Source organism: Miniopterus schreibersii, assembly GCF_964146895.1.
Source record: "Miniopterus schreibersii genome assembly, chromosome: 19".
Lineage (NCBI taxonomy): Eukaryota > Metazoa > Chordata > Mammalia > Chiroptera > Miniopteridae > Miniopterus > Miniopterus schreibersii.
Window position 1 is genome coordinate 22,298,826 of NC_138119.1, and position 24,323 is coordinate 22,323,148.

General features: G+C 45.3%; 1 protein-coding gene across 2 annotated transcripts in view; it reads left to right on the forward strand.

The window, feature by feature from the left end:
* Nucleotides 1–24,323, forward strand: part of RGL1 (ral guanine nucleotide dissociation stimulator like 1) — a 187,920-nt gene that overhangs the window by 149,478 nt on the left and 14,119 nt on the right. For both annotated transcript variants that reach the window (XM_081122379.1, XM_081122380.1), the window contains 8 exons: nt 2,446–2,630; nt 5,940–6,064; nt 7,607–7,822; nt 11,360–11,463; nt 14,645–14,729; nt 19,775–19,864; nt 22,219–22,305; nt 23,667–23,699. In XM_081122379.1, coding sequence (XP_080978505.1) covers nt 2,446–2,630; nt 5,940–6,064; nt 7,607–7,822; nt 11,360–11,463; nt 14,645–14,729; nt 19,775–19,864; nt 22,219–22,305; nt 23,667–23,699 — 925 coding nt within the window. The remainder of the gene's footprint in view (nt 1–2,445; nt 2,631–5,939; nt 6,065–7,606; nt 7,823–11,359; nt 11,464–14,644; nt 14,730–19,774; nt 19,865–22,218; nt 22,306–23,666; nt 23,700–24,323) is intronic.

Genomic DNA, 24,323 nt, shown 5'->3' on the forward strand with positions numbered 1-24,323 from the left:
AAGCCCTCTTAGGCTAAGCTGCAGGAATGGCCCTGTCTTGGAGGGTACAGTGAGTAGATTACCAGAGCTGGTTTAAAACACGAGACTGAGGGGGACACATTTTGCACTTAAAGGCCAGTCCAGTCTGGACTAAGCAAGTCCCTCCTCAGAACAGCCCCAGGCCTTCTGAGGCTGCAGCTTTCCCTGGAGGTAAGTTCTTTATGATGTGTCCTATAGAAATACACACACACACAGAGCTATAAACAAGGCTGCACATTTTGTAGTTGGTTGTAATTGTGAGGACTTAAAAATAACCAGTACTTGCTCATTAGTGGAAGAAAACTCATTAATTGTGGTCCATCCATTCATTGAACACTGTGCAGCTCCGAGAGATGGGAAGATCTAGAGGCAGTGGGTGGAGAGGTGTCTGTAGCGTACTCCTCCGTGGGGGGAAAATCCGTGTTGGTTTATGTATACATATTCTATCTACTTAAATATATATACATATCCATGCAAAGGTCTAAAATAACATACCCCAAACTGTTAACGGAAATTCACGGGATTGGGATTAGAATGAAGGGAGAGTAGGTATTTTGTTGTTTTAGTTTATACACATTTGTAATACTTTTGCCAATAAATCATCAGTTTTATAATTTTAAAAATAACAATTATAGGTAAAGAAGTAAATGATAAATTAATTCATTTTAATTCCTTTTTACATGTGATTTTGGATTTCTGCCTGGGTTTTCTTTTAAGTTATGAAGCTCTGAGGGGTCACTGGGGTCACTGGGTTGCTAGTCTCGTTCTTAGGTGGGTGCTGTTTTTCTATTTTTATTGTGTGATGTGAATGATTAGCCCTCTATACCTATTTCCCACCAGTGTCATTGGAAGAGTATTCTCTCACTGAAATATTAAGAAATATTAGCTGAATGGTGGCACTAATTAAATTAAGTCTCCATCTTTTGAGAAGCGCAGATATATTCTGTAAGAGTCACCCTAAGCCGTCAGAAGAAATCACCTTCACAATGGCTTTGCTTGCCCAGTTTTTCTTCTTTACCTTTCAAAACCTAGCTGCTCTACTCATACTATTTCTCCCACTTGAAACATATTCTCCTCTTGTAATTTGAGAAGCAAAAGGATAATTTTGTGAGGACATTTTTGGTTCTTATGTTGAAACCTTGGTGATTTTTGTAAATTCAACTTTATGCATTTGTCTTTTCCAAACCTAGGCACTCTTTTTATCAGCTAGATTTCTAGCCTATTGTCAGTCAGTTAATCCTAAAGTGCTAGGACTGTAGATTTCGTGGCCTCTGCTTTGAGTGAATCCAGAATTGGAAACACAGTCTCCTGTGCACATGTACAGACTGTTTTGAAGTTGCTTCGAGACTCACTAAATCTCCTTCTGCATGTCTCTTTCTTCCCTGTATGAATTTTTCCAAAGATTATGGTACTTTTCCCCCCCTTTTTAAAATTTATCACTCTTTACCCTGCCCCTCAACCACCTCTTAAAATAGTAAAATGTAGCCAGCTTGTTTTCAAGTGCTTTCATTTCGTTGACATTGCCAGGAACTTTTAGGTGAATTTGTTACTGGTGGAAGTAGAGTTCTTGGGGTACTGTGAGGAAATGAATTTCCTGAGGCCCCCCACGGGAGGATTGGGTTTCGTGGAAAGTTTTATTGATGATGTAAAATTAAGGGGGTTCCCCTCCAAGGTCCCATCTCTGTCTGTCCCGCCATGGAAGAAGTCCAATCTTGTCTTCAGAGGGGCCAGAATTAAGGCCACAGCCCAGAATTTCTGTTCCATATTAAAGTCCAGTCCAGTCCAGTCCAGTCCAGCCTCTAGCTAGCGTGGCTTGTGTTCCCAGCTGCAGTCCATTGCTCGTTGGGCCCACATGGTCATGGGCCATGTGGCTGCTAAGGACACATGACTATGGAGAGAGAATGAGAACTCTCGAACCCACAGAGGCGTGCGGGTCACGGAGGAAGACAGAACAAGCGAGAGCTCTCCTTTGTCTGGGGTTTTAACCAGGAGCTTAACCAGTTGACTTTTCAAGATTTTGCATGCTTCTGATGGGGCCACCCCTAGCCAATCCATTGGTCCCCAGGCTAGACCGACAGGCAAACACCTCCCCTGTGCCACCCTGATTTGTGCCCATGTGTCTGTCTCCCCCAACAATCCAGTAGTGATGGGGGAAGGGAGCGGTGTGAACCCCTTGGAGGAACAATGCTGTGTGAAGCTGTAGCTTCCCGGTGAAGCTTCGCGGGTCACCGTGCTTACACTGTCTGACTTCCCTCTGCTTTCTTTCCTTTATTAATATTAACTAGCTAATTACGACTATAACAAATTCTCTGTTGACCACCTGCCCACGTTCTCCTGGGTATGCCTGGGCTGGGTCCTGGTGTCCAGGGCCTGTTGTGAGTCCCCACAGCCAGCCGGGTGCCATGACTCTCCATTTCTTTTTTTCAGTGCAATCGCCTCTATCCTGAGGGCCTGGCTTGACCAGTGTGCAGAGGACTTCCGAGAGCCCCCGCACTTCCCCTGCTTACAGAAACTGCTGGATTATCTGAAGCAGATGATGCCGGGCTCCGACCCAGAGAGAAGGGCACAAAACCTTCTCGAGCAGTTCCACAAGCAGGAAGCAGAAACTGACAGTGAGTACCCGGTTGATCCCAGGGAAAAAGCCAAATCCTGATCCTGTCACTGCCACAGTGAGGAGGTGTTCTCCTACCCTTGTTGACTAGGAGACCGTGGCTTCCTTCTGAAGGACAAGCTGCTGGGCGACTGGCGGTGGGTGTAAAATTCTCAAGGTTTTTCAAGGGCTAATTCCAGAGCCCCAGAGTTTTAGAGCCAAGGGGCCTTTCAAGACCACCTAGTCTGGCTCCCTCATTTTACAGGCGAGGAAACGGGGGCTCAGAGAAGCAAAGTAATTTTCTAGGGTTTCTTCTGCTCCCGTAAGGAGGATCTTTTATCTTTCCTGGTGAACACATACTGCGCTGAGCCTGAATTTGCTCTTATCTGCCCAATGGCTTCTCCTTCTATCAAATGGAAGCTCATCACAAACAACAACCCCCATTCAGCAGGCAAAGAACCACATCCAGTTCGGCCCCTACCCTCACCAAAGCTGGGAAGAGGTGTTTCTCCTTCCCCTAACAAGCATCACTAATTAATCTGCCCCCTGCCAGGGCGGATTACTGGTCATCCCGAGTCTCTAATGGCCTCATCAAAGGAAGTTTCTGAGGCTGTTTTTTCCTCTTTGCGGAACCGACTGCCTGTTTTCAAGGACAAAGGAAGGGCCACCCCTGCAGGTGGAGGAGTGCTTGGAACTGCCGGGCGTGGAGAAAGCCAGAAAGAGTTAGTTGAGGCTTTCGGCGGGGTGTGCTCACCCCCCGGCCCTGGGCAGTGGTTGCCACGCCGGCTGACCCACTTGGAGCTCCCCGCAGGCCTGTCCCTGAAGTGACGCCCGATTTCCTCAGTGCGTAAGGGAAGTGGTTCCAGCACACCGATAAGGGACGCTGCCTGAGCGCCAAGGAAAACAGCCTCAAATTCCAAGCAGTACCTGCTGAACTTTTCATGTTATGCGGGACCAGGGGGAGAACGCAGTTGTGTCCTTAGAAGCTGACTGCCAAGCGCTGGGGACCTGGATCTCGGATGACTTCACGAGCCGGGAATGTTTGACTACCAGGGGCGCTCCTCCGCGCTGGACCTCCGCTCCCTCCAGGGCCTCCCCGCCCGCCTTTGTGCCAGTGGAGACGCTGGGTTAGAGCCCAGCTCTCCCTGGGGCAGCCCCTGGCTCCAGGCCTAATTGGGGAACCAGTGGGACCAGTCGTTCATTGTTCCCGACAGGGGACTGAGGCTGAGCTCACTGGCAGGCGGAGGAGGGACAGGGCGAGTGCCTGACTTTGGAAAGGCTTTCAGGCAGTACCCAAGAATGAATGTTTTCTAAGTTTGGACATTTTTTTTTTTTTTTTTTTATCAAGAAAGCTCGAAACTCTGATGATTAAGTACAGGAGCCATTACTGAAAGGAGTTTTAGGAGCTTGATTTCCATGCGCTTCTTTTACCCAGTTTCATGCCGGCAAAAGCAACTGTCTCTCCTGTATGTTTCTCACAAGTGAGATCTTGCTTCAGGTTTTCACTTACATGCCTCTGGAAGAGAGTTGAGAGCAAACACAGTGGTCTGGGCCCCAAAGAGAAAGGACCATACAGTGTTTCTCAGCAGCATCCAGGGCCCGTGTCAGGCCACTGCGAGTGTTGAGTGAATGACAGATGAAGCCTTACCACATACACTCCTTGGCTAAAGTGGCCTCTGCATTGCAGTGATGGAGACAGACTTATATAGTAGCCAGCAAGAGGGCTGAGAGGCCCCTTCTGAACCTGTGCTTGGGATTCCAGATGTCTTCTTCCTCCAGGGAATGAGAGAGCACCAGAGTTGTGTGCAGGAAAAGAGGTGGAATCATGGGGTCTCGGCTTTCTTTAGCTCGTGCCTGTGTGTGTCCTAGACTCCAGAACAGGCAGTGATCCCCTTGTACTTTCTCCACTCATAACCCATCCCCACTCACATCAGTACCTTCAACTCTGGGGAGAGGGGGCCAGCCTTAAACCACACACCTGTCACCAGAGTTGGCAGGTCCTCACGTGGCACCTCAATAGGGGAAGTGATGCAGGGTCCACTCTCAACATCCCCTTTCCTCTAGAAAACTAAGAAAAGGCCACCCTGACTTGATCCACAATGCTTAGAAGTCTTTTATTCCATAAAGAAAGAGAGAAGGTTTTAAATATAAAATTTGGGGGAGTAGTAACACACATTAAATTTCTGCTAAGCTCTAACTGAATAGAGCTAGGTATTTTCCTAGAGGACAGATTGAACTGAGAGGAGGGCAAGGAGTGTGAAGGGGGATGAGATGGGGAATCAGCCCAGGAATTGGGGACAGTCCCAGGGAAGGGAGGCTGGGGAGTCACATTAAACTTCATCCTGCTCCAGTCTTTAATGTGGAATCTATAGATCCTGCTCCATGTGCTGAGTCTTCCAGCTTTGATTTGGATCCTAGGTAGTGACTGCAGTGATGTTCACTCACTTAGTCTGTGCTCTATGTGATCTGCCAATTGATGATCTTATCTATTATAAGGCTCACTGTGAATTTAGTTGTTTGTTTGTTTTGTTTGTTTTTAAATCCTTACTTGAGGATATGTCTTTATTGATTTTTAGAGAGAGGGGGAGGGAGAGAGAGAAACATTCATCAGTTATCTCCCATACATGCCCAATGGGATTGAACTGCCAACCTTGGTACGTGCCCTGAGTGGGAATCAAACCCACAACCTTTTGGTGCACGGGACAACTCTCCAACCATCTGAGCCACCCCACCAGGGCATAATTTAGTTTAAGACCATTCTGCTTCATGCATATTTAACTTGAAGCAGAAGCTGAAAGCTACTCCAAGCATTTTGAGAATTCTAAGGACTTGTTGAGAATTCCAAGAACTTCATTGGCATTTCTGACACCAAATTGGCCTGTTTTACTCCCAAAGCCTGACCTGCCTTCACGCTCTTCCTTCTAGGCTTCTGGTTGTAAATGGCCCAGTAATTAAGAATGGCATATTTGGGGTTCAGGAAGTAGTTGGGTTAGTCCTTGAGCTGACCAGAGGGTTTGAGGGAGCCCAGGATGAGGGTATCCCAGCTTTGCTTCTCTCTAGACTTTGCCTGATCTGGCTCTTTCTTTGGCCTAGGAACCAGGAGTTTGTCAAAGACATGAGGCCTCTAAACCTGATAAAGAATCAAAGAAACAAGCAGAGACTGCGAAGACCTCCATTCATTCCACTCAGATTTATTGTGCTTGCTCTTCTCTGTGTGGGTTTACTGAAGGATTTGCCCTTTCCCTCCTAAAAGAAAGAAGTTCAGTTGGACTCTATAAACAAGGTCATGTACATGGCCCCAAGTAACTAACTTTCTTCCTTCTGTCAACAGATGGGTTTGCCAGCACCGTCTCCTGCCGCCTGGAAGAAGAGGAGGAGCCGGAGGCCGGAGGGTCCGCAGAATTCACATGCTTCTCCGAGGACCTCGTGGCTGAGCAGCTGACCTACATGGATGCAGTACGTCTTCTTTGTGCCTCAGATGGGCTTCTCCTCAACACCTGGGGGGTGACAGTACTGGTGGCCCGGGCAGGGCAAGGGGTAATGTGATTTAAGTCTTTTCAAATCCTTAAGAGAGGCTGTGCCTGTAAATGCAGAGCGAAGCCGTGACTTGAATCAGTCACCTGAATAATTCAGGCGGAAGCTCCCCTTGCAGTTCTGGGTGAAGGTGCCTTTTCCTTGGCACTCAATACACAGAGGGAAACAAGAATTTTAATCCCAGTGAAACAAAACCTGCCCTGTCCCATGGATATTGCTCTCCCTTTAAACTCATAAATATTTCAAGATCTGAACTGTTTATTTGGGGGTTTGTAAAAGGGTCAAAGTATAAGTTAGAATAAAATAAATTTACCGAGTCCACATGTGACTGTATCTGGCAGCTCATTTCCACATGTGCTTCCTGCACCTTTAAAGTTTGACTTTTTTTTTTTAGCTGTACATATTTGATTATGTCAGCCACGTTTCATAGCTCAACCTTAGCTGGTAAATGCCAGTTAAAGAAAAAGTGACTATTATGAGTTATCACAGTTGTTTGGGCTCTTCTGCACTTACCACTTTGGGGGAAGCAGCATTAAAAGTTTCCAAGTTTCCATCAAGTGAGCCTGCAAACAAAACTCCCAGAAATACACCAGAGAGAGCCTGTGTAAAGTAAATCCTGGTGCTCTCTCTTCATATATAAACCCTGGACATCGTGTATTGAATTGCTGTACCAATGAGAATCTGATTTGTTCAACAAACTTGTGATTGTTCCTCTTGACAGCATGAGAAAGATGGGAAACATCATTGGTTATGACTTGTAGGCAAAGACCTGAAAGCCAGGCTTCAAACCCTCACTGTTCCTCTGCTGTGTGACATTGAATAGCTTTCCCTTTATATGCTTCTGACCTTCCTCATTTAAAATAATGTGAAGCAGTGACATCTGTGAATGTCGCATGTACTGTACTTTGGTGGGTCACTTTCCAGGTGGTTTTTGAGCATTCATATGCATTATAGACAATTCATGGGTCACGAGTGCCCAGAGAAGACCATGGATATGAATTTGAGGTCAAAATAATCTTTAAAATGTTTAAAAATTTTCAATTACAGTTGACGTACAATATAGTTTCAGGTGTACAGCATAGCAATTAGACATTTATGTAATTTACAGAGTGAAAGGTCAAAAATAATCTTAATCACCTTTTTAAAATTAGTAGCATAGATTTTTGCTTGGCTTTTCCTTCAAGACAGAAAAGTCCAAATGTTTTGGGCATTTAAATTTTCTTCGGTCATTGTGTTTCATTTCTTCAATTGAACAGATTTAGAAAGAACCTGTAGGCTTTTCCGATCAGTCCATATATTAATTATTTGCTTTCGTCTATTGAAGTGGACACCATGAGGCAAATCAAGTAGAAAAGAATTATTTGTCCATTGAGGAAAATAGCAATTTACAGATGACCCAGATGACGCATTGTGCTGCACGAAATGTCTGTGTCGTCCTTCAAGTCAATTCCTCTTTTGTTCCAGCAACTGTTCAAGAAAGTCGTGCCCCACCACTGCCTGGGCTGCATTTGGTCCCAAAGGGATAAAAAGGAAAACAAGCACTTGGCTCCTACGATCCGCGCGACCATCTCTCAATTTAACACCCTCACCAAGTGCGTCGTCAGCACCATCCTGGGGGGCAGAGAGCTCAAAACTCAGCAGAGAGCCAGAATCATCGAGAAGTGGATTAACATCGCTCACGTAATTGGCTTTTTAAAAAATGTTCTTTGTGTTTAGTAGACATTGGAGGCTTCATCGCTGTGTTTAAATGCCTTCTGCTTGGTTGCAAGGCAATCGAAAGACCCTATGTGAGGGCCCGCTGGGTTTTGTTGTTGTTATTGTTGTTCTGAAGTATGAAAGCTGCCTTTCTTAACTTGGGAGCTTATTTATTTTCCCTCCTTTCCCTGTTTTTCCTCGCTTGCTGCTTTTTTTCTCCTGGAGCCCCACAGTGCTGATCCTCCAGGTTGAGACGTCCGGTCTGCTTTTTCCTTCGTAATCACAGACTGTGGGTTCTGCCCTGTGTTCAGTAAATATGCACTGATAGTCTCAGTGTCAAACAGATGGCTCCTCAGCCCAGAGTGATTACCCGCGCACCCTATCTTTCGCAGATTGGAAGAGCCAGTACCTTCTCAGAATCCTCTGCCTTTTTTCTAAAGGACTGAGACACACAGATTTCACATTAATCTGGGGCTTTTCTGAGAGCCTTGTATCTGAAGTTGGAGGGGCAGAGTCTAGTCCTAGGCCTGAATGACATTTTTCTGAGTGTCAGTTTGGTCTCTTGGATCAGCTGCTTATATCCCATGTGGCCTTCACTTACCATTATCTTATTTCATCATTGGGAAAAGGTGAACAGTAGTGAGTCAGTTGGTCACCAACTATTTCATGAACTTCTGACTGTGCATAGCTACAGTGTTATGTATTTTGGGGACATAGATAGGATAAACACAGTTAATTTGGTCTTACAGGAGTCTGTAGTCAAACGGGGAAGCTAAAATGTGCTAGAATTATCTCATCCTCGTCAGAAGAGGAGTGAGGCCGTGTGGGAGAAATGCTGCAGAGGTGGAGGGAGGGGAAATCCATCCTGACTGGGGCTATCGAGGAAGGCTTCATGGATAGGATGCTGTTTGCATTTAGCTTGAATAATAGAGAGGACTTTGGTATTTAACGATTGGGTAAGATTTTTTTCCCTAGGTAGAAGAAATTATCTCGGCAAAAGCTATGTAATTAATAATTTTGAAAAATCGTTATTATGTAAATATTAATTAGCCCATGTTCTGGGTTATATAGGTCACCCCTCGACAAAAACATATTTTGCTTTTTATCCCATTATGTGTATTTCTTTCATTAAGCTCCTATCTATAGGACATAAAGCTTAAATTTTCACATTCCCTTTTTCCACATTCTTTCTAGTTGTCTTAAATTGAAGAGCAGGGCCATAACTGTACCAGAGAATTGGCCTTATTTTGAGTGTTTAGGTGGTCTTTTACCACAGACTTTTTAGTATATGAGAAAAGTAAGAAACAAAGACCATCTCATGCAATGTCGATTTTTCCTTTCCTGAGCTGAGCTTATTTCTCATCAAGCAGGAGCTACAAAAAGAAGTTCTGATAGAGTGTGATCGAGATCATGGGATTTCTCTGTCTTAGAATGATAAGAGAGTATTTTCTGCTATAAATACCGTATCATTTGCAGTCTTCTACGTGTCTCTAACTAAATAGTCTGTCTACCTTTAACCCATTCAATTGCTTAGCAAATCTAGAGCAAGAATATAGCATTTGTACGTAAAACAGTATGGCTCAAATAATGGCTTTTGGTCCAAATTAAATATAGACCGTGCATTTATGTGATAATAAGAAATACGAGTTGAGTGATTTGAAGAATATTCCAGACCCCATAGCATGTGCTTCACAGCCAAGGGTCCTTACTCTGGGTGAAGCAGTTTCCTTGTATTGAGCATCTGTGTCCCTTGAAATCACGTGGGTTAGCTTAGAATAGGGAGACTCACAGCTGGTTTCCTGCCAAGATTGATTTTACTTTTCTTGCATTATAACCACAGTCAATTTCTATTGAGAGAGTGTTTGAAAACTGATAATTTTACATGCAGAGAAAATTTCTGACCAAATATGACTATATTTCCTTGGACTGGCCTCGCTGCTACATTTTTGTTTTTGTGTCATATCTCCTGGAAGGAACCTCCTTCTCTAGAAATGGAGCCAGATGCCTTTTCTGCTCCTTTAAACCCTTGACTTAAGCCTCTCTCTGAATAATGTGTTCCATATGTTTATTACAATTTGCATGAAATATCTGTGCCTGAGTTCCTTTATTTATTGCAAGTTTCCTGATTTTTAGAACATAATTTTGGATTCTGAACCTTTGTTGAACCAACCATGCTCTTGCTTTCCAGACTGTAGTTCAGAGCTTTCTCCCCCCCCCCCCCCGTCTCTCTCTCTCTCTTTCTCAATCTCTCTCTGGGTCTCTCTCTCACTCTCTTTAAATAAGGGGAAGGCATTCAGACATTTCAAAAGAGTGGGCATGACTTTTGTAAAGCACTTTGGCATTTACTCTAAAGAAAATGTTTGAGGGTTTGTTTGTTTGGCACCGTTTAAGTAGCCAGATTTTGGCATGCCAAATTAGAGAGTGCTGCTTTCCTCCATATTCGGGATTAGCATTACTCTGTGAAATGATCTTTTAAGCAGTGTGCACTTATGCCCAGCCATGCCGGGGCCTCTTCCCAGATGGTCTGCACAGATCCAAACCCGTGCTCACGGCGGCCTTAACGGTAAACAGTGGATGGAACATTTCCACACGCCTGTATGAGAAGCATCTCCTTTGACATAAGGCATAGTCCACTCTCCCTGCGTTGCCCCCTTCCCTATGCCAGCCAGGCCTAGGACCCTCTCCCCGACCGTTCTGCTATCCCTGCCATTCATTCAGCAGAACTTAGACCCCACGGCCACCGGCTGCTGAGGCTGTGGACTCCCTATGGCAGCTTAAGTTTCAGAATCAGGGAGCCTTTCTCCTTCCCCACAAAATGACATCCAGAACGTTTCCTGTTCTCTTTCTATTTTGTTTTCAAACGTTGCCAAAATGAATTTGATTTTAAAAGGCCCAGCTATTTTGGAAACATTGAAGTACCAAGGTGTTTCTGAATGTTTATGATTGTGGCACAAGCCAATTTGAAACTAAATGAATGTGTATAAAAATATTCCCTCTTGCCTAAGAACATAAAAGCCAAAGTTCAACTTGTGGTGAGTTTTTATTGCCCAGTTATATACACCTCTCTGGCCAGGGGTCGGTCATGAGACGTTCTATACCATCTGACCTCAAGGTGGCTCCGCCCGTCCCCTTTGCGGGGCGTTAGGGTGCAGTGATCTTTCATGGGTGTTTTTAGGGCATCTGGGTGCTTCAGCAGAAGAAAGTTTGCTTTCTCTAGCGTAGCTCTGCAGACTCACCTCCAGTCGTGTTTTTACTAGGAAAGCTGGAAACTATAAAACTGTAACAACAACGCAAAAAATATATTAAAGGAGAGAAAAACAAGCAACAGTGCCAGAACCTATAAAGTGCTTCGGTGACTGGGGTGGGAGTAAGGAGCCACTTTTTGATGTCCAGTATTTACACAGCTGCCTATTTAGTGGTAAGAATTCAGAGCAGCTGGGGCACCTCTAAAACAGGAAACGGCCGGCTCGCTGTAGTATTGCTATTTAAATGCCTTTTATGTTTTAATCACTCTCCATACAGGAATGTAGAATCCTGAAGAATTTTTCCTCCTTGAGGGCCATCGTTTCGGCACTGCAGTCCAATTCCATCTATCGGTTAAAAAAGACATGGGCCGCTGTCCCAAAGTAAGTTCCCAAATGTCTGCTCCACTTTCTTTGGCTGGGGTGGTTGGTTGCAGCCTGAATGGCGTGGGTCCTCACCTTCAAAGCTCATATTATGTAAGGAGAGAAACGTATTCGAGAGCCTCTGTGTGCTCCTGGCAGGGTGCGTTTGACGCATCATCATTAATGAATTTGAGGCAGGGCCGCTGCCGAAATCACTCGCATTCTCCAAGTGTGCCAGAGCCAAGTCATGCGTGGCTGTAGGGACCATTCTAAGGATGTGTTATCATCTGGATAAGGGATAAGGTTGTGGAGTGATGAAGTCGCAGCCATTTGCCGTTATTTGTGGTTATTTTTCAGCCCCGATCCAAAGCCCTAGCTGTTCCAAGATGTGAGGGAAAAAGTGTGCAGACAGGAGGACATTGCTCTCTCTGCTCAAGACTCCATTCAGTTAGTCTCCGCTTTTGCATACGAAAAGCTGCCTTAGTGGTGTTCACCACCCCTAGCTGTTCCTTCCTATTGTTTTTCTTCATATTTCTTGGTGCAGCCTTTGGAATAATGAACAATTTAATATCCTTGTTATTTCACGATCTCTCTGTCTTCCCCATGTCCAGAGCTTCACTTGTAGACCAGAGAACTTCTGCAAAGGAGGGAGGGGTGAGAGAGAAGGCAGTCGTGGACCCGTTAGCGGTACAGATTTAGACGCTGGGAGACGGGTCCTGGCTGGGTCAGCTGCATTTAGCAGGTCCGCCTAGGTTTGAGCTAATCCAGAAGTCAGGCTGTATCGGAAGAATATGAAACTGTTTAGAGTCTATACTGTGTACAGGGTAGTCGATTTTGGTCAGGAGAGAGGCCAGCTGGTTCCCTAGGCAGGCTCGCTCTTGTGGAATTGGTGGATTTGGTCCTCAGAGTAGGTCCAGTACTGGGTTTCATCAATTCACTCAGAGCTGATTAAGCCCAAAGGAACTGACACTATCCAAACCTGCAAGTACCATAGATTTATGCTAAAAAGTGAGTGCCAAAGTACTCAAGGTTACTGATGAGCTCATAGTCCCAATCAGAGGAGAGTCTGCTTGGGAGAAGTCAAATTGTTTATTATATAATTCTTTGATGGCTACAGAGAAGACAATTGAAGTGGGCGACCTTAATGCCAGGTGCTACAGAGCTGTGGAAACCGCGGCCACTCGGACTCCAAGGCTCACGCTCTGTTTATGATGTGTTATCTATCAGCAGAAACACTGGCAGACGGACTTTTCAAAGTCCAAAGCAATTTTCTTAATGGCCTCTCAGCGCTCCAGTTCTTTCTTCTCTTCATTAGTTTGAATAATCAAGGTGACTCTGTGGGAAAGAGACATTAGCTAATTGATTTTCCTTTGCACATAAATGTTATGAAAGATATGGGTGCTATAAAATTATTAGATAATAGGTCATGGGGAACAGATGGGAAAATTGGATGTGTACAGAATTCTCATCCTCAGCACCCCAGCTCCAGCTCCTTCTCCTTATCACTGCTCCCCAACTGTGGTATCAAAGCAGAGGGATGGTCAGGTGCTACAATGCAGCCTGGTCTGATTGCAGTCCAGGGTAATCCTACCTTTCTTTGGTGGTTGATACATAGACCACTATGAAAAGCCACTTAGCCAACCAATCTGAGGCTAAAACACAAGTAAAAAAATTAGTGGACTTGTATCTTAATCTCCTTGGTTACCATGTGAGAAAGTCCATTCTTCCAGCTGGCTTTTTTAACTATTAAAGAAAACAACACCCACAAAATAAACCTCAGAGGTGCATTTTGTACAACATGGGGGTCTTTTGGTTTCTCAGTTGGGTGGTTGGTTCATGTTTTAGCAGGGATGCCACAGGAGTGTCACAGTTCCTCAGAGAAGACCCTTCCATGTCAGCCTTACATATTTCCCACTGCTAAATTCAAGGGACAGGGGTAAGGTAGCTTACTTGGTTATCATTTTCTCTGTAACCCTTTATGCTAATAACTTTTGGTAGACAGAGAAGATATCTATTTATTTCTCTTTATTTAGCCCAACACATAATCAATTTCTTAATTATTTTTCCAAAATATAAATAGCTTTCATGGTTTGCTTAATTATGAGAGCAATATTACCCTTGTTGTGAAACAAGTAAGTTCCTAATAATGGCTTTCTCATGATAATGAAAATGCTTTATATGGTATGAATGATACTGCCCCTGTTCATTCTTGGCCTTCAGAATTATCCACTCAGCAACCCTGGAGGGGTGTGTAGAGAAAAGCATGATGCCCATGGAAATGTAGTGAACTAGAAAGGCACAAGGACAGAGTAGGCTCTTTACACATGTGCTTCTGCTCACTTCACAGCAGTCCTGCAGAAGACTGTTGGTATTTCCTTTGGGCAGATAAGAAAATTGAAGCTCAGGAAAGATAAGCATCTTGTCCAAAGTCACTTGGCGATTGAATGGTGGAGTTGGGAGTTGAACCCACCTCCTCTGACTCCTGAGTCCATCCTGATTCCGCCATCTACTCTGCCTCTGAGAGTAGGAACACTAGCCCATGATTCAGGAAATTTGGATTCCGTACCTGCAATGCTCAGCAGTTATTAGTGGAAACCTGGGCAAACCCCTGACCCTGGCATCTCCATCTCTAAAACGAGGGGTCTGGCAAAGATGATTTCTCAGGTCCATTGGGCTATGTGTGTTGCCAAGATAGATTTTTTTAAAAAATATATCTTTATTGATTTCAGAGAGGAAAGGAGAGGGAGAGAGAGAGATAGAAACACCAATGATGAGAAAGTCATTGATCGAGCCCGCAACCTGGGCATGTGCCCTGACCGGGAATCGAACCCCGATCGCCTGGATCCCAGGTCGACGCTCAACCGCTGAGCCACGCCCGGCCGGGCAAGATAGAGTTTTTAAAAATTTGCTGAAGAGAACTTGTCCCAATTGAACAACTTAGTTCCCCAATTTAACAATCTGTTTTTATGATTATAAAAAACATGGTTAGAAAATATTCCTCTCTTCACACAGGTGATCATATCTACTTAAAAAAAAAAAAGCCACCCTGCATGAAAAAGTCCTTGGTTTCATCTGCTCACATCACTCACGGATCCTGAGATCAGGATGATCCCTCCATAGCCATAGGTGCTGAGGGCAGCTGGGCCGAAGGCGTAGGTTTTCCTAACTTCATTTGTTAATATTTTCTTAATCCCTCTTCCAGAGAGCGAATGCTGATGTTTGAAGAGCTTTCAGACATCTTCTCGGACCATAATAACCATTTGACCAGCCGGGAACTACTGATGAAGGTGAGGCTCTGGGTATGGGCGTGGGCAGCACCCTTGACAGCTCTGGGATCCATTCAGGGGAACCGTGGCTTGTGGGGGGCTCCTTAAATTCCTGCAGTCCCGTGAGAAAGCTGCAAGCAACTAGAAGCAGACTTTTTGTTATTTTAATGCCTAATCTAAGAAGCTTGGGGCTGAGAAAATTCAAAGTCCGGCTCCTTGGCTTCACTGTTATGCAACCAGATTGTGAAACTTGTGCTCATGTGTGTCTCTCTTTAACAAGTGGCTCCGCAAATACCAAGTACTGGCAGTTAGGTGGGTAAGAGGCCCCGGGATATTTCTTCTCAGCAAAACATCTCCTAGAGTGACAGAGGCCGCGCCAGCAATTCCACATCCTTTATTTGGACTAAGTTGCACAATCTGTCAGTCAGCAGTATTTATTGAATGCCAAAGGAGTGCCGACTTCTGAACCTCAGGCAGGGTAAAGGTATAGCTGCTTTGTCTCATTGCTCCAGGCGTTTGTTGCCGACCTAACACTTGTAAGCATTGGCCCAGTCTCACGGAATATGAAGGTGGCTAACGCAGATCCCGTTTTCAAGAGTTCATCTTCTGGTTGGTGGATAAAGACACTAAGTGAGACTGAGTCAATGGTACAAATGACCGTTTGTGAACATTCATCAGAGGTGAACATAGAGCAGACACTGTCCTCGTGGCCTTTCTATAAAGTAGATCTTAGTTAATATTCTCATTTTGCAGGTAGTCAAGACTCAGGTAGGTAACATGCCCTAAGTCACACACCTGGAAGGTGGTGGAGCTAGAATGTGTGATACAGCCTGGTTGGACTCTAAAACCTGTGCTTTCATCACTTAGGCAGAAAACTGTTTCTTCTGACCCCCTTGGGAGTAGGGGACAGGGCAGATCAGGGACAGCTTCCTAGGGAAGCAAAACCAGTAATTCAGCAGATATTGAGCATTCACTATGTAGTCAACCGCATTGAAGGCAGGCTCTGGTCTTAAGGAGATTACAGCCTCATGGGGGAGGGAGAGAAGTGGACAATTCCAAAATCATAGGAGATGTGCCACTGTAGGGGGAAGCCCTGAGCTGGGCGATTGGAGGACAGGGTCCTTGTCCTCAGTCCCTTTTCTGGAAACTGGAGACAATAATAGCATTTAGTCCACTGACCTCGTGGAAGGGTTTTAAAGATTGACTAAGATAAAATATTTGAAAGCACTATGCAAATGTAAGTTATTTTTAGTATTTGACAAGCTCTATACATATGAAACCAAAGTATGCGTGACAAATGAACATGAATGAAGTGTAGGCTACACATGGGACCTCAGGGCAGACACTTGGAATAGGAGTGAAAGTCAAGTGGGGCTGGGGTGACTAAGAAAAGGCATCCAGTGGTCAATGGTTAGATTAGTCCTTCCTCTAAGTCTAAGGGCCTCTGTTAGGGTTTTCCTGACTGTCGTCCTTCTAAGTCCTACTCCTCCTTCATGTTTCTCTGTAGAGTCTCCTTCTTCTGGAAGCCTTCCTGGACACCCTCAGGTCTGATTCGGTTGCCTGCATGTGCTCCAGAGGAAGTCCATCTTCCTCTGACCTAGCACTCCTCCTGTGCTCCATTGGAATTGCCTGTGTACTGCACCCATCTCCCTACTGGCCCTCAAGCCTCTTTCAGGCAGGGACCGGGCTTATCTCGTTCGTGTTAGATCCCTAATGCCTAACACAGTGCCTGGCATGTAGCAGGTGTTCAGAAACTGTTTGACTGCATGGATTGATGGGGCTTATAATTCACATGGCTTTGACAACTTGCCCACTATTAGCCCTTCTTGGGGAAGATGGTATGAGCAGGGCAGTTTATGCTGACTTCTGACGTTGGATTTGGCCTACCTGCTTAACTGCGCACTAAACAAGGACCGCTGAGATCACATCACTACTCCCCGCTTTACATCCCCCTGGGTTTGCAGACTTGAAATGGAAACTCATCTGGCTGGAAGGAGATGGCTTCATGGTCTCCCTGTCAGTAATAGGAAGCTAGACTAGCTGGAGCCACACATTCAAGGCGCAATAGCTCTGAGTCATCTTTCAGAGGAGATAAATTGAATAGTGTGCAGCTCATTGCCTGGTGACAGGCTTCTGGCTGAAACCTTAGAAGCAAAGCTATATCTAGACATTAAAGGTCTCATAAACCTTTCTTAGCAGTAGAAGTTTACGTAGTGCTCTCAGTTAAATGAAAAACTTGGCTATGAATTCGTGTAGTCTGTGCATTGTCATTAATGATAGTGGAATGTTTGGGCCAGTGCATATGTACACGTAGGTCTCTTACTAGTCATCTTTGTTGACCATTCTTTAATATGAAATATATAATTCTGGGTTTAATCCTCAGCACAGTTGTGAAAAATGAATTCAAGGTATTTAGTTTCTCAAAAGAACAACCTGGACTTAGACTGATTTGTGGTTGCGTAATCTTAGCCTTAAATGGCCTCTCTTCTCTTCTACTTCTGGGTAGATGTAATGTGCCAACTCTATAATATTATGGCTATAATAATAATTAGCAAGAATCTATGGTTTTTCTTTTGTTGGGAAAATGTTTTTATTTTCCTCAAAAATTATCTTGAACCTGTTATGGTTCAAGATAATTTATGATTTCTAGAACTTAGGTAATTCTAAGCAGGTAAATGATAGAATCCATAAATTTTACAACAACAGGGAAGCAGAACATCACCAATCTCTATGGTTCTTGGGACTCTTACTGAGAATTCTTCCTGGTTGAATTGATAGAATTTCTAGGAAGGCTCAAGAATTTGGCACTGGTACAGATGTATTGTCAGTGAAGCCCCAAAACACACAGCATCAGAGTTGGAGCAGGAGATTGTTAGGACTATGAAGACCTACTCAAATAATTGCCATGGGCTTTCAAGCTATAATTTAATCTACATTTATTGAGAAGGGTCCCATGCCTGTGTAGCACCCTAGTAGAAGAGGCCCCTCTGACCGAGGAATAGATGGATGAGGGCAGCTGAACTCTGCTAAAGGTGGAGAGAGGAGGTGAGACTCAGGTGAGAAATTTGCACTAGAGAGAGGGAGAGATGAGAGTGGGAGGTGGTGGGAAGTTTATGGAGGGAGAGATTTGGAATCCATCCAAACATAGGTGATGATTAAGGTCTTGGGACTGGATAGTATTTGCCAAGGTGTGAGTATAGTGAAAAACAAGAAGACGGCTTCGGCAGAAAGAAGAATCGCTGAGAAAGTGTGAGCACAGCAGCAAAGAGGCGGGAGGAAAGAACCGGAGTGGTGCAATCACAAAACCTGTCAAAAGCTTCGAGAAGTATTGAGGGACTGGTGTGAGACGATGCAGAGCAGAGGATTTAGGGCTGAGGGAGAAAGAAACTGAAACTGTGGGCTGTGCAAATCATGGAGTTTTCAGGGGATACCTCGTCTGGAAGAACTGCACTAGTCAGCTCTCCAGCCAGGGTGGGACTCTTCTCATGAAGTCAGGAAATCAGCGTGACTTCTAGCTCCCGTCTCAGGTCCTTGTCTCTCCACCAGTGAGGAGGTTGTCCTAAGTGCTCTTTCATGGTCCCTCTCTCCTGTTATTCTGTGATTCCCAAGGGCCTTTTAACTTTTCCAAAATCCTTCGTAAGAGCTTTAAATGTATCTGCAATAATTTCCATCCATTATTCCTCTGCCAATGATTAAGAAAGTGGAAGGGAGCCAGAAAGACCTACACACCAGGAGAGATGGCCACTCTTAGTAAAGTCACACAGAATTGGTTTCGCACTCCAAGAAAATGCTCAAGAATTTGGGAGGACTCCCAGCCTCCCAGCCTCCCAGCCTCCCAGTCTCCCAGCCTCCCAGCCTCCCAGCCTCCCAGCCTCCCAGTCTCCCAGCCTCCCAGCCTCCCAGCCTCCCAGTCTCCCAGTCTCCCAGCCTCCCAGCCTCCCAGCCTCCCAGCCTCCCAGCACGGGAAGTGGCACATGTTAGGCCACCTTCATTCATCCCCAGGAAAAACTCTAAGTAGGAGATTATTAAATGATAGTGCGCCCAATGATCACAGGGAGATTAGAATGGACAGTGAGTCACTGTGGGTTGTGTCCCCAGCGGTGTACCTGGGCCTGGGCTAAGGCTGGTGAGTGAGGAAGATAATCGGCGCCTCCCTGCCCCCGAGAACCCTTCCAGCCGCCCAGCAGTGAGGTCCCTGCTGGGGAAATGCAGCAAACCCAGGGAAACTGACCCAGGGAAACGAGTGAGGTTACTCGCTACCGAATTGTGCAATTCGCCTCCATTCATAAGGTTCCTGGAAAATGAGAACTTAACAAGACTGAAACCACAAAACGGAAAACACTTTATGTTCGGTCAGCAAACTCAAGATTAGTCATTACGTAGAAGAGTTTGAAAGAGTTTGTTGTTACAGCAGGCGGGGGAGGGCAGGCACAGCCATCTGTCCTCAGGCGCCCGGAGGGAGGGAGGGAGGGTCTGTGACTCGGAACCTGAGAGGCAGCTCGCGGGGACAGGTTGGGGAGCAAAGGGGGAAGAGGTGTGAAGGCCTGGCTGTCACAGATTCGTGCTGTGCCACGGTGCCGGACTTCCTCAGAGAGCTTCCGGGACAGCAGTTTCACTTGGCTAAGAAATAGCACAGAAATAGTCCCTTTTCTTTCACAGAATGCTGCCACATGGTTTTCAGGCCAAAATCGAGAAATCACAAAACGTCCAGAGGACATTTCCAGGACTTGTGATTACTCAGAGTGAAATGTGGGATGGGTAAAAATTGTCTCCACTTCTGGGAATTGCCTGCCTTATAGTGACAATTGATTTTACACCCAAACCAGGCCTCTTACAATGTAGCGGGGAAACAGGATAATCCAAGGCCACCGGGTTTTATTACAAATAGACCACTTGCGACCAGCCAGTGGTGGATTTGCATAATTCAGCCCAGAGCCTGCTGCAGGCCTCTCCAGTTTGCCCGGCACCCAGACCCTTGTGCGGAGGGTCCGTGCCAGCCACTAGGTGCCACTTCATGTCTTTTTAGTGACCTCCTCCATCACTCTGTGTGTGTGCTTCTCTTTCAGGAAGGAACCTCAAAATTTGCAAACCTGGACAGCTGTGTAAAAGAAAACCAGAAGCGGACTCAGAGGCGGCTTCAGCTGCAGAAGGACATGGTACGCACAGCCCTTGTCCTCTGAGGCCCACAGGAGAGCCGCCTGGTGTGGGTAGCTGGGTTCCCGCATGACACGGGCCCCTTCGGTCTGCCGGGTGTCCATGTGTTCCTGAAAGTTCTCCCACTTCTTGCCTCGTTTGTTCTCAGTAACCCTGGGGAGTCTGTAAGAAAGGTGTTATTACTCCCATTGGGCCAGTAGGAAGTAAACACTGAGAGGCGTAAATCATGGTGTTCTCTGGAGCACTTTTTTTCTGGAAGGAACCATCTGCAGCAGGTAGACTTCCATCCCTCCTGCTGTCTTCCTCCATCCCCCCTGCACTTAGAAGCTGCTGCTGCCTTGGCCTTGAGACCTCCTGGGCTTCTGTTCCCCGATGGGAATGGCTGTGGTAGTCAGCTTTGCACACATGGTGGCCCAGGACCTGGGTGCTGAGGAGAGAGAGTGTCTGCTCCTGGGAGGACTTGATCTGTGCACTTGACCTCGTTTGTTCCCACCCTTGTCATTTCCCAGCTCTCCTTACTAACCCCAGGCCAACCAAATCTTTCTGGTTTTTCAGTACGCAAAGGAGTGTCAGACCTCCCTCCTTAAGACTGAAGGATGGTTCTTACCATCTTTAGCTTTATTTAAAAAGCTCTGCTAACTTTGAGCATAGAAAAGGGAAAAGCAGAGAGGGGAGACCAGGGACTGACAAATTCTAATATTCTCATGCTGCTTAGGGCAGATTTTCTCCTTTGGGAAGTTGGATGTAAGTCAGGAACGCTCTTGAATGACAGGGCTCTTCTGTAACGTAAAGCCTATAAAAATTCACAATATTTCCAACTTTTTAGTTCAAAGACAAGTTAAAAATAGCTGTTAAAGAAAGAAGATTATTTTGGTCCGGGACCAGACCTTGTGTGCGTAATGGGGAAGGACGAGCCGCAGCTGACAGTGAGGGCCTGAAGGACACAGTCCTCCTTGGCGTGACCCTCAGGCAGCGCCGGCCGAGGGAGCAGCCAGCCTCACGCCCCGCAGCCTGGCCTTGCCCTGCTGAGACTGGTTTTGGCTTTTGTCTTTTTGCCAGCTTTTCCGTAAGTGCCTCAGTGGAGTTTCGGATAAAGTGTCCATGGAAGTACCTTTTAATTCTTTTCATCATCGTTAGTGCCTTGGTGGCCTTATGGAGAACAGAGATGATTTTAAAGGAACTTTGGTGAAATTAATATAGTATATACTTGAGATTGAAGTATTTCTACCTCAGTTTCCAAGGGCCAATTTTTTTATTTTAGAATTTACATATACGTTCCTGGTAGCCCATGAGTTTCTGTGAACCCTCACTCAGCTTCCCCCTGGTGGACATCTTCTGTGACCTTGGCACGCCTGTCAGCACTGACACGTGGACACTGGCATGCCACCGTTGCCTCAGGTGCAGACCTTAGGTGCATCTCAGCACTTTTCCATCAGTGTCCTCTTTCTGTCCCGGGATCCAACCCGCGAACCACCCTCATTCCGTTGTCATATCTCCCAGGCTCCTCTGGCCTGCGATGGTTTCTCAGACTTTCCTTGTTTTTCGTGACCTTGACAGTCTGAAGGGACATTGTGGGGTATCCTTAGAATGCCCCACAATCAGAGAGAGTCTGTTGTTTCCTAGCGATTAGACTGGAGTTGTGGGTTTGGGGGAAGACTATCACAGGGGTGAAGCGCCATTCTCATCACATCCTATCAGGGAGCAAATGACATCAGCTGACATCAGAGTCACTTGTGATATCACCCTTCATCCCTTGATTCAGATTCAGGTAGAGTTTGCCAGGTTTTCCTCTTTACAGTTACTGTTTCTCCGTCTCCCTCCTCCATGCTTTGGAAGTAACAGTGGCACCTCATAGAGGAAGGTGCACACTCTTCTTCAGTGTGCAGTGACCCTCTCCCGCCCCAATGGCAGGGCCATCCCTTTCCAGGCCCATTTCAGACCACTTGAGTGTCCACTCGCTCCGAAAGAGAAGACACGTCTCTGACCTAAGCCTGAGCAAAACATAAGTCCCCTGTGAACAGTCTTGAACATTCTTGTCTGGTCTCCTGGCTTTGAGGCTTGGTTTTCAAAACTTTGAAAGTCAGTTAGTAGATGACGGAGTTCTTCTCTTTGTGTAGGAATTTTCAAAATTTCATTCATGCAGGTAGCATCAGTGGCCCCAAATTTGGCCTTGAATGGTCCTTAATTAATCTCTTCAAGGCTTGCCTGTGCATTCAATCATTGCTGCTTCCATCTGCTAATGGGCCCATTGCTAAACCTAGCCCACAACAGGTCCATTCCCTCCAGTGTGGAGGTTATTGAAACCCTTAGACTTGTCAGTAACAACTGAGACAGTTTTGCTATGCTTGCTCTTCAGGGGGTGATGCAGGGCACTGTGCCCTACCTGGGCACCTTCCTGACTGACCTGACCATGCTTGACACCGCTCTTCAGGACTACATCGAGGTGAGTTCTGTGCAGGTGGCGAAATTGCACCTGCAGCCTTCTCATTGGACACTCAAGAGAGAAAGTCACTTTTACTAGTATCTATTGAGGGCCCATTGTGTCCGCGGCTCTTTGCTAGATGCTGTGAGGAGTACAAAGAGGGATAACACCAGAAGTGGCCCACAGACCCATGAGAGGCAGATATCAAAGGAGGCAGTGGTTGATAGAAATAGTAAGAATTCAAACAAATGCCGAGAGAAGAGGGGAGGTCATAATCAGTTCCATGTGAGGGAAGAGATGGCAAGACCTTATGAAGGAACGGGCTTGAGCAAGACCTTGACGTTGAGTTGGGTTTTGGGAGGTGATAATATGCCCCAACATTCCACTGTATCTGATGGGGTAGGGAGCCAAGTGTGTGAATTTTTAAGTATTCCACTTTTTTTTCATATTATTATCTGCTCTGAGGCCCCAGCACTCGGGCACGCGCACTCTCTTTCTCTCTCTCAATGGGAAAGGAGGTGAACCCAATCAAACAAGCTACTTGTTAGTAACAGTAGTAAAATATTCAGTGGAGAATAAATTGATATTTGAAATGAGATTTAAGGATTGGTTGTATGTATTTAAGTTCATCTCACCTCCATGGTTATCACATGTAATCAGCCTTATGATTGGAAGGAATAGCAGTAATGTTCCATACACTTGCCTCCGAGTGCACCATAAATGCTGTGGACATGCTCGTTCATGTCGCCTTTCCTGAGCTCTGTGTCTCTTTACCTCCTCTGCCTCAGCTTATCTCAGGAAACACTCCCCAGTGTTGGGGAATTTTTTGGAGTGACCAATGATTTAGAAGTTAAATCCACCCCACTGAGAAGAGGAGGAGCCGGGGGGATGAAGAATTGAAACTCAACTTTTCATGATGCTGTGTAGGAGAGACTTCCCTTTTGATAAACCATTGACAATTTGGTTCCTACTATGAGTCAAGAACCATCTGTTTTTGTTGCTTTGGTAAAAAAAAAAAAAAAAAAGTGTAATGGAACATTTACTCAAGCTCTTGCTCTTCCTGGTTCTGCAAAATGCATTTGGGTTCTGAATTGTAACTCCTTGATCGTTACAATTTTAGTTGTTTGAGACATTTTAAGAGAAAGGCTGTTTGCCTGCCCTGTCCTATCATAGTTAAAAGAATGTTTTTCTTGAAGCAAACAATGCTTCTCTTCCTCCAGAGTAGCCATAATTATAGTGTCATTAACATTTATGACTTTAGTTTAACCTTAATTAAAACCTTCTATTGGTTTTAATAAGATCTAGAACAACATAGGGCTTGGCTGTGGTTCACAGTAGTTCGGTTTGTCACTCTTTTTTTTTTTTTTTTTAATTTCTTTCAGGGTGGGCTGATCAACTTTGAGAAAAGGAGACGGGTAAGTAGAGCTCTTGGCTGTGGTTGTCCATCTGACTTTATCTGGGCATGAAAAAAAATGAAAGAAGTGGGGACTTAAATTTTTTATAGAGGCAGAAACAAATGAATTAGCATTTATTGAACATTCGTCGTATACTACTATGCTGGGCATGTTTCTATACATTATCCCCCAAGAGCCCTGTGAGGAAGCTGGGACTGAGGGAGATGAAGTCACTTGGCAAGGGTCACCTGGTGGCAGAGCCAGGGCTCAAATCCTACCAGCCACTCCAGAGCCCACCTTCCTTTCCTTACCCTCTTCCTCTCCTTTACAATTAGCTCCAGTAATAATAGGTTCACCCTATTAAGGAGAAGGGGTTTCTTAAGAGTAAGTGACATAGAAGAGGAAATAAAGTTGGTTAACTTATGGGCCTGCGAGAGGAAAGGAGAGGGTCTTTGTTGTTGTATGTGGATAATTATTTTTTTTTCTTCCCTCTCAGTGTAGGAAAGGGTCTTCAGCATAAATTTGAATTTTTTTGTGTGTGTATGCACAATAGAATAGTTAGTTCTGCATTGCACTAAAAAAAATAAAGCAGAGAGCTCTGAAAATTTGCTATGGCTTTAGTGTTGACGTGGTGTAGTTAAATAG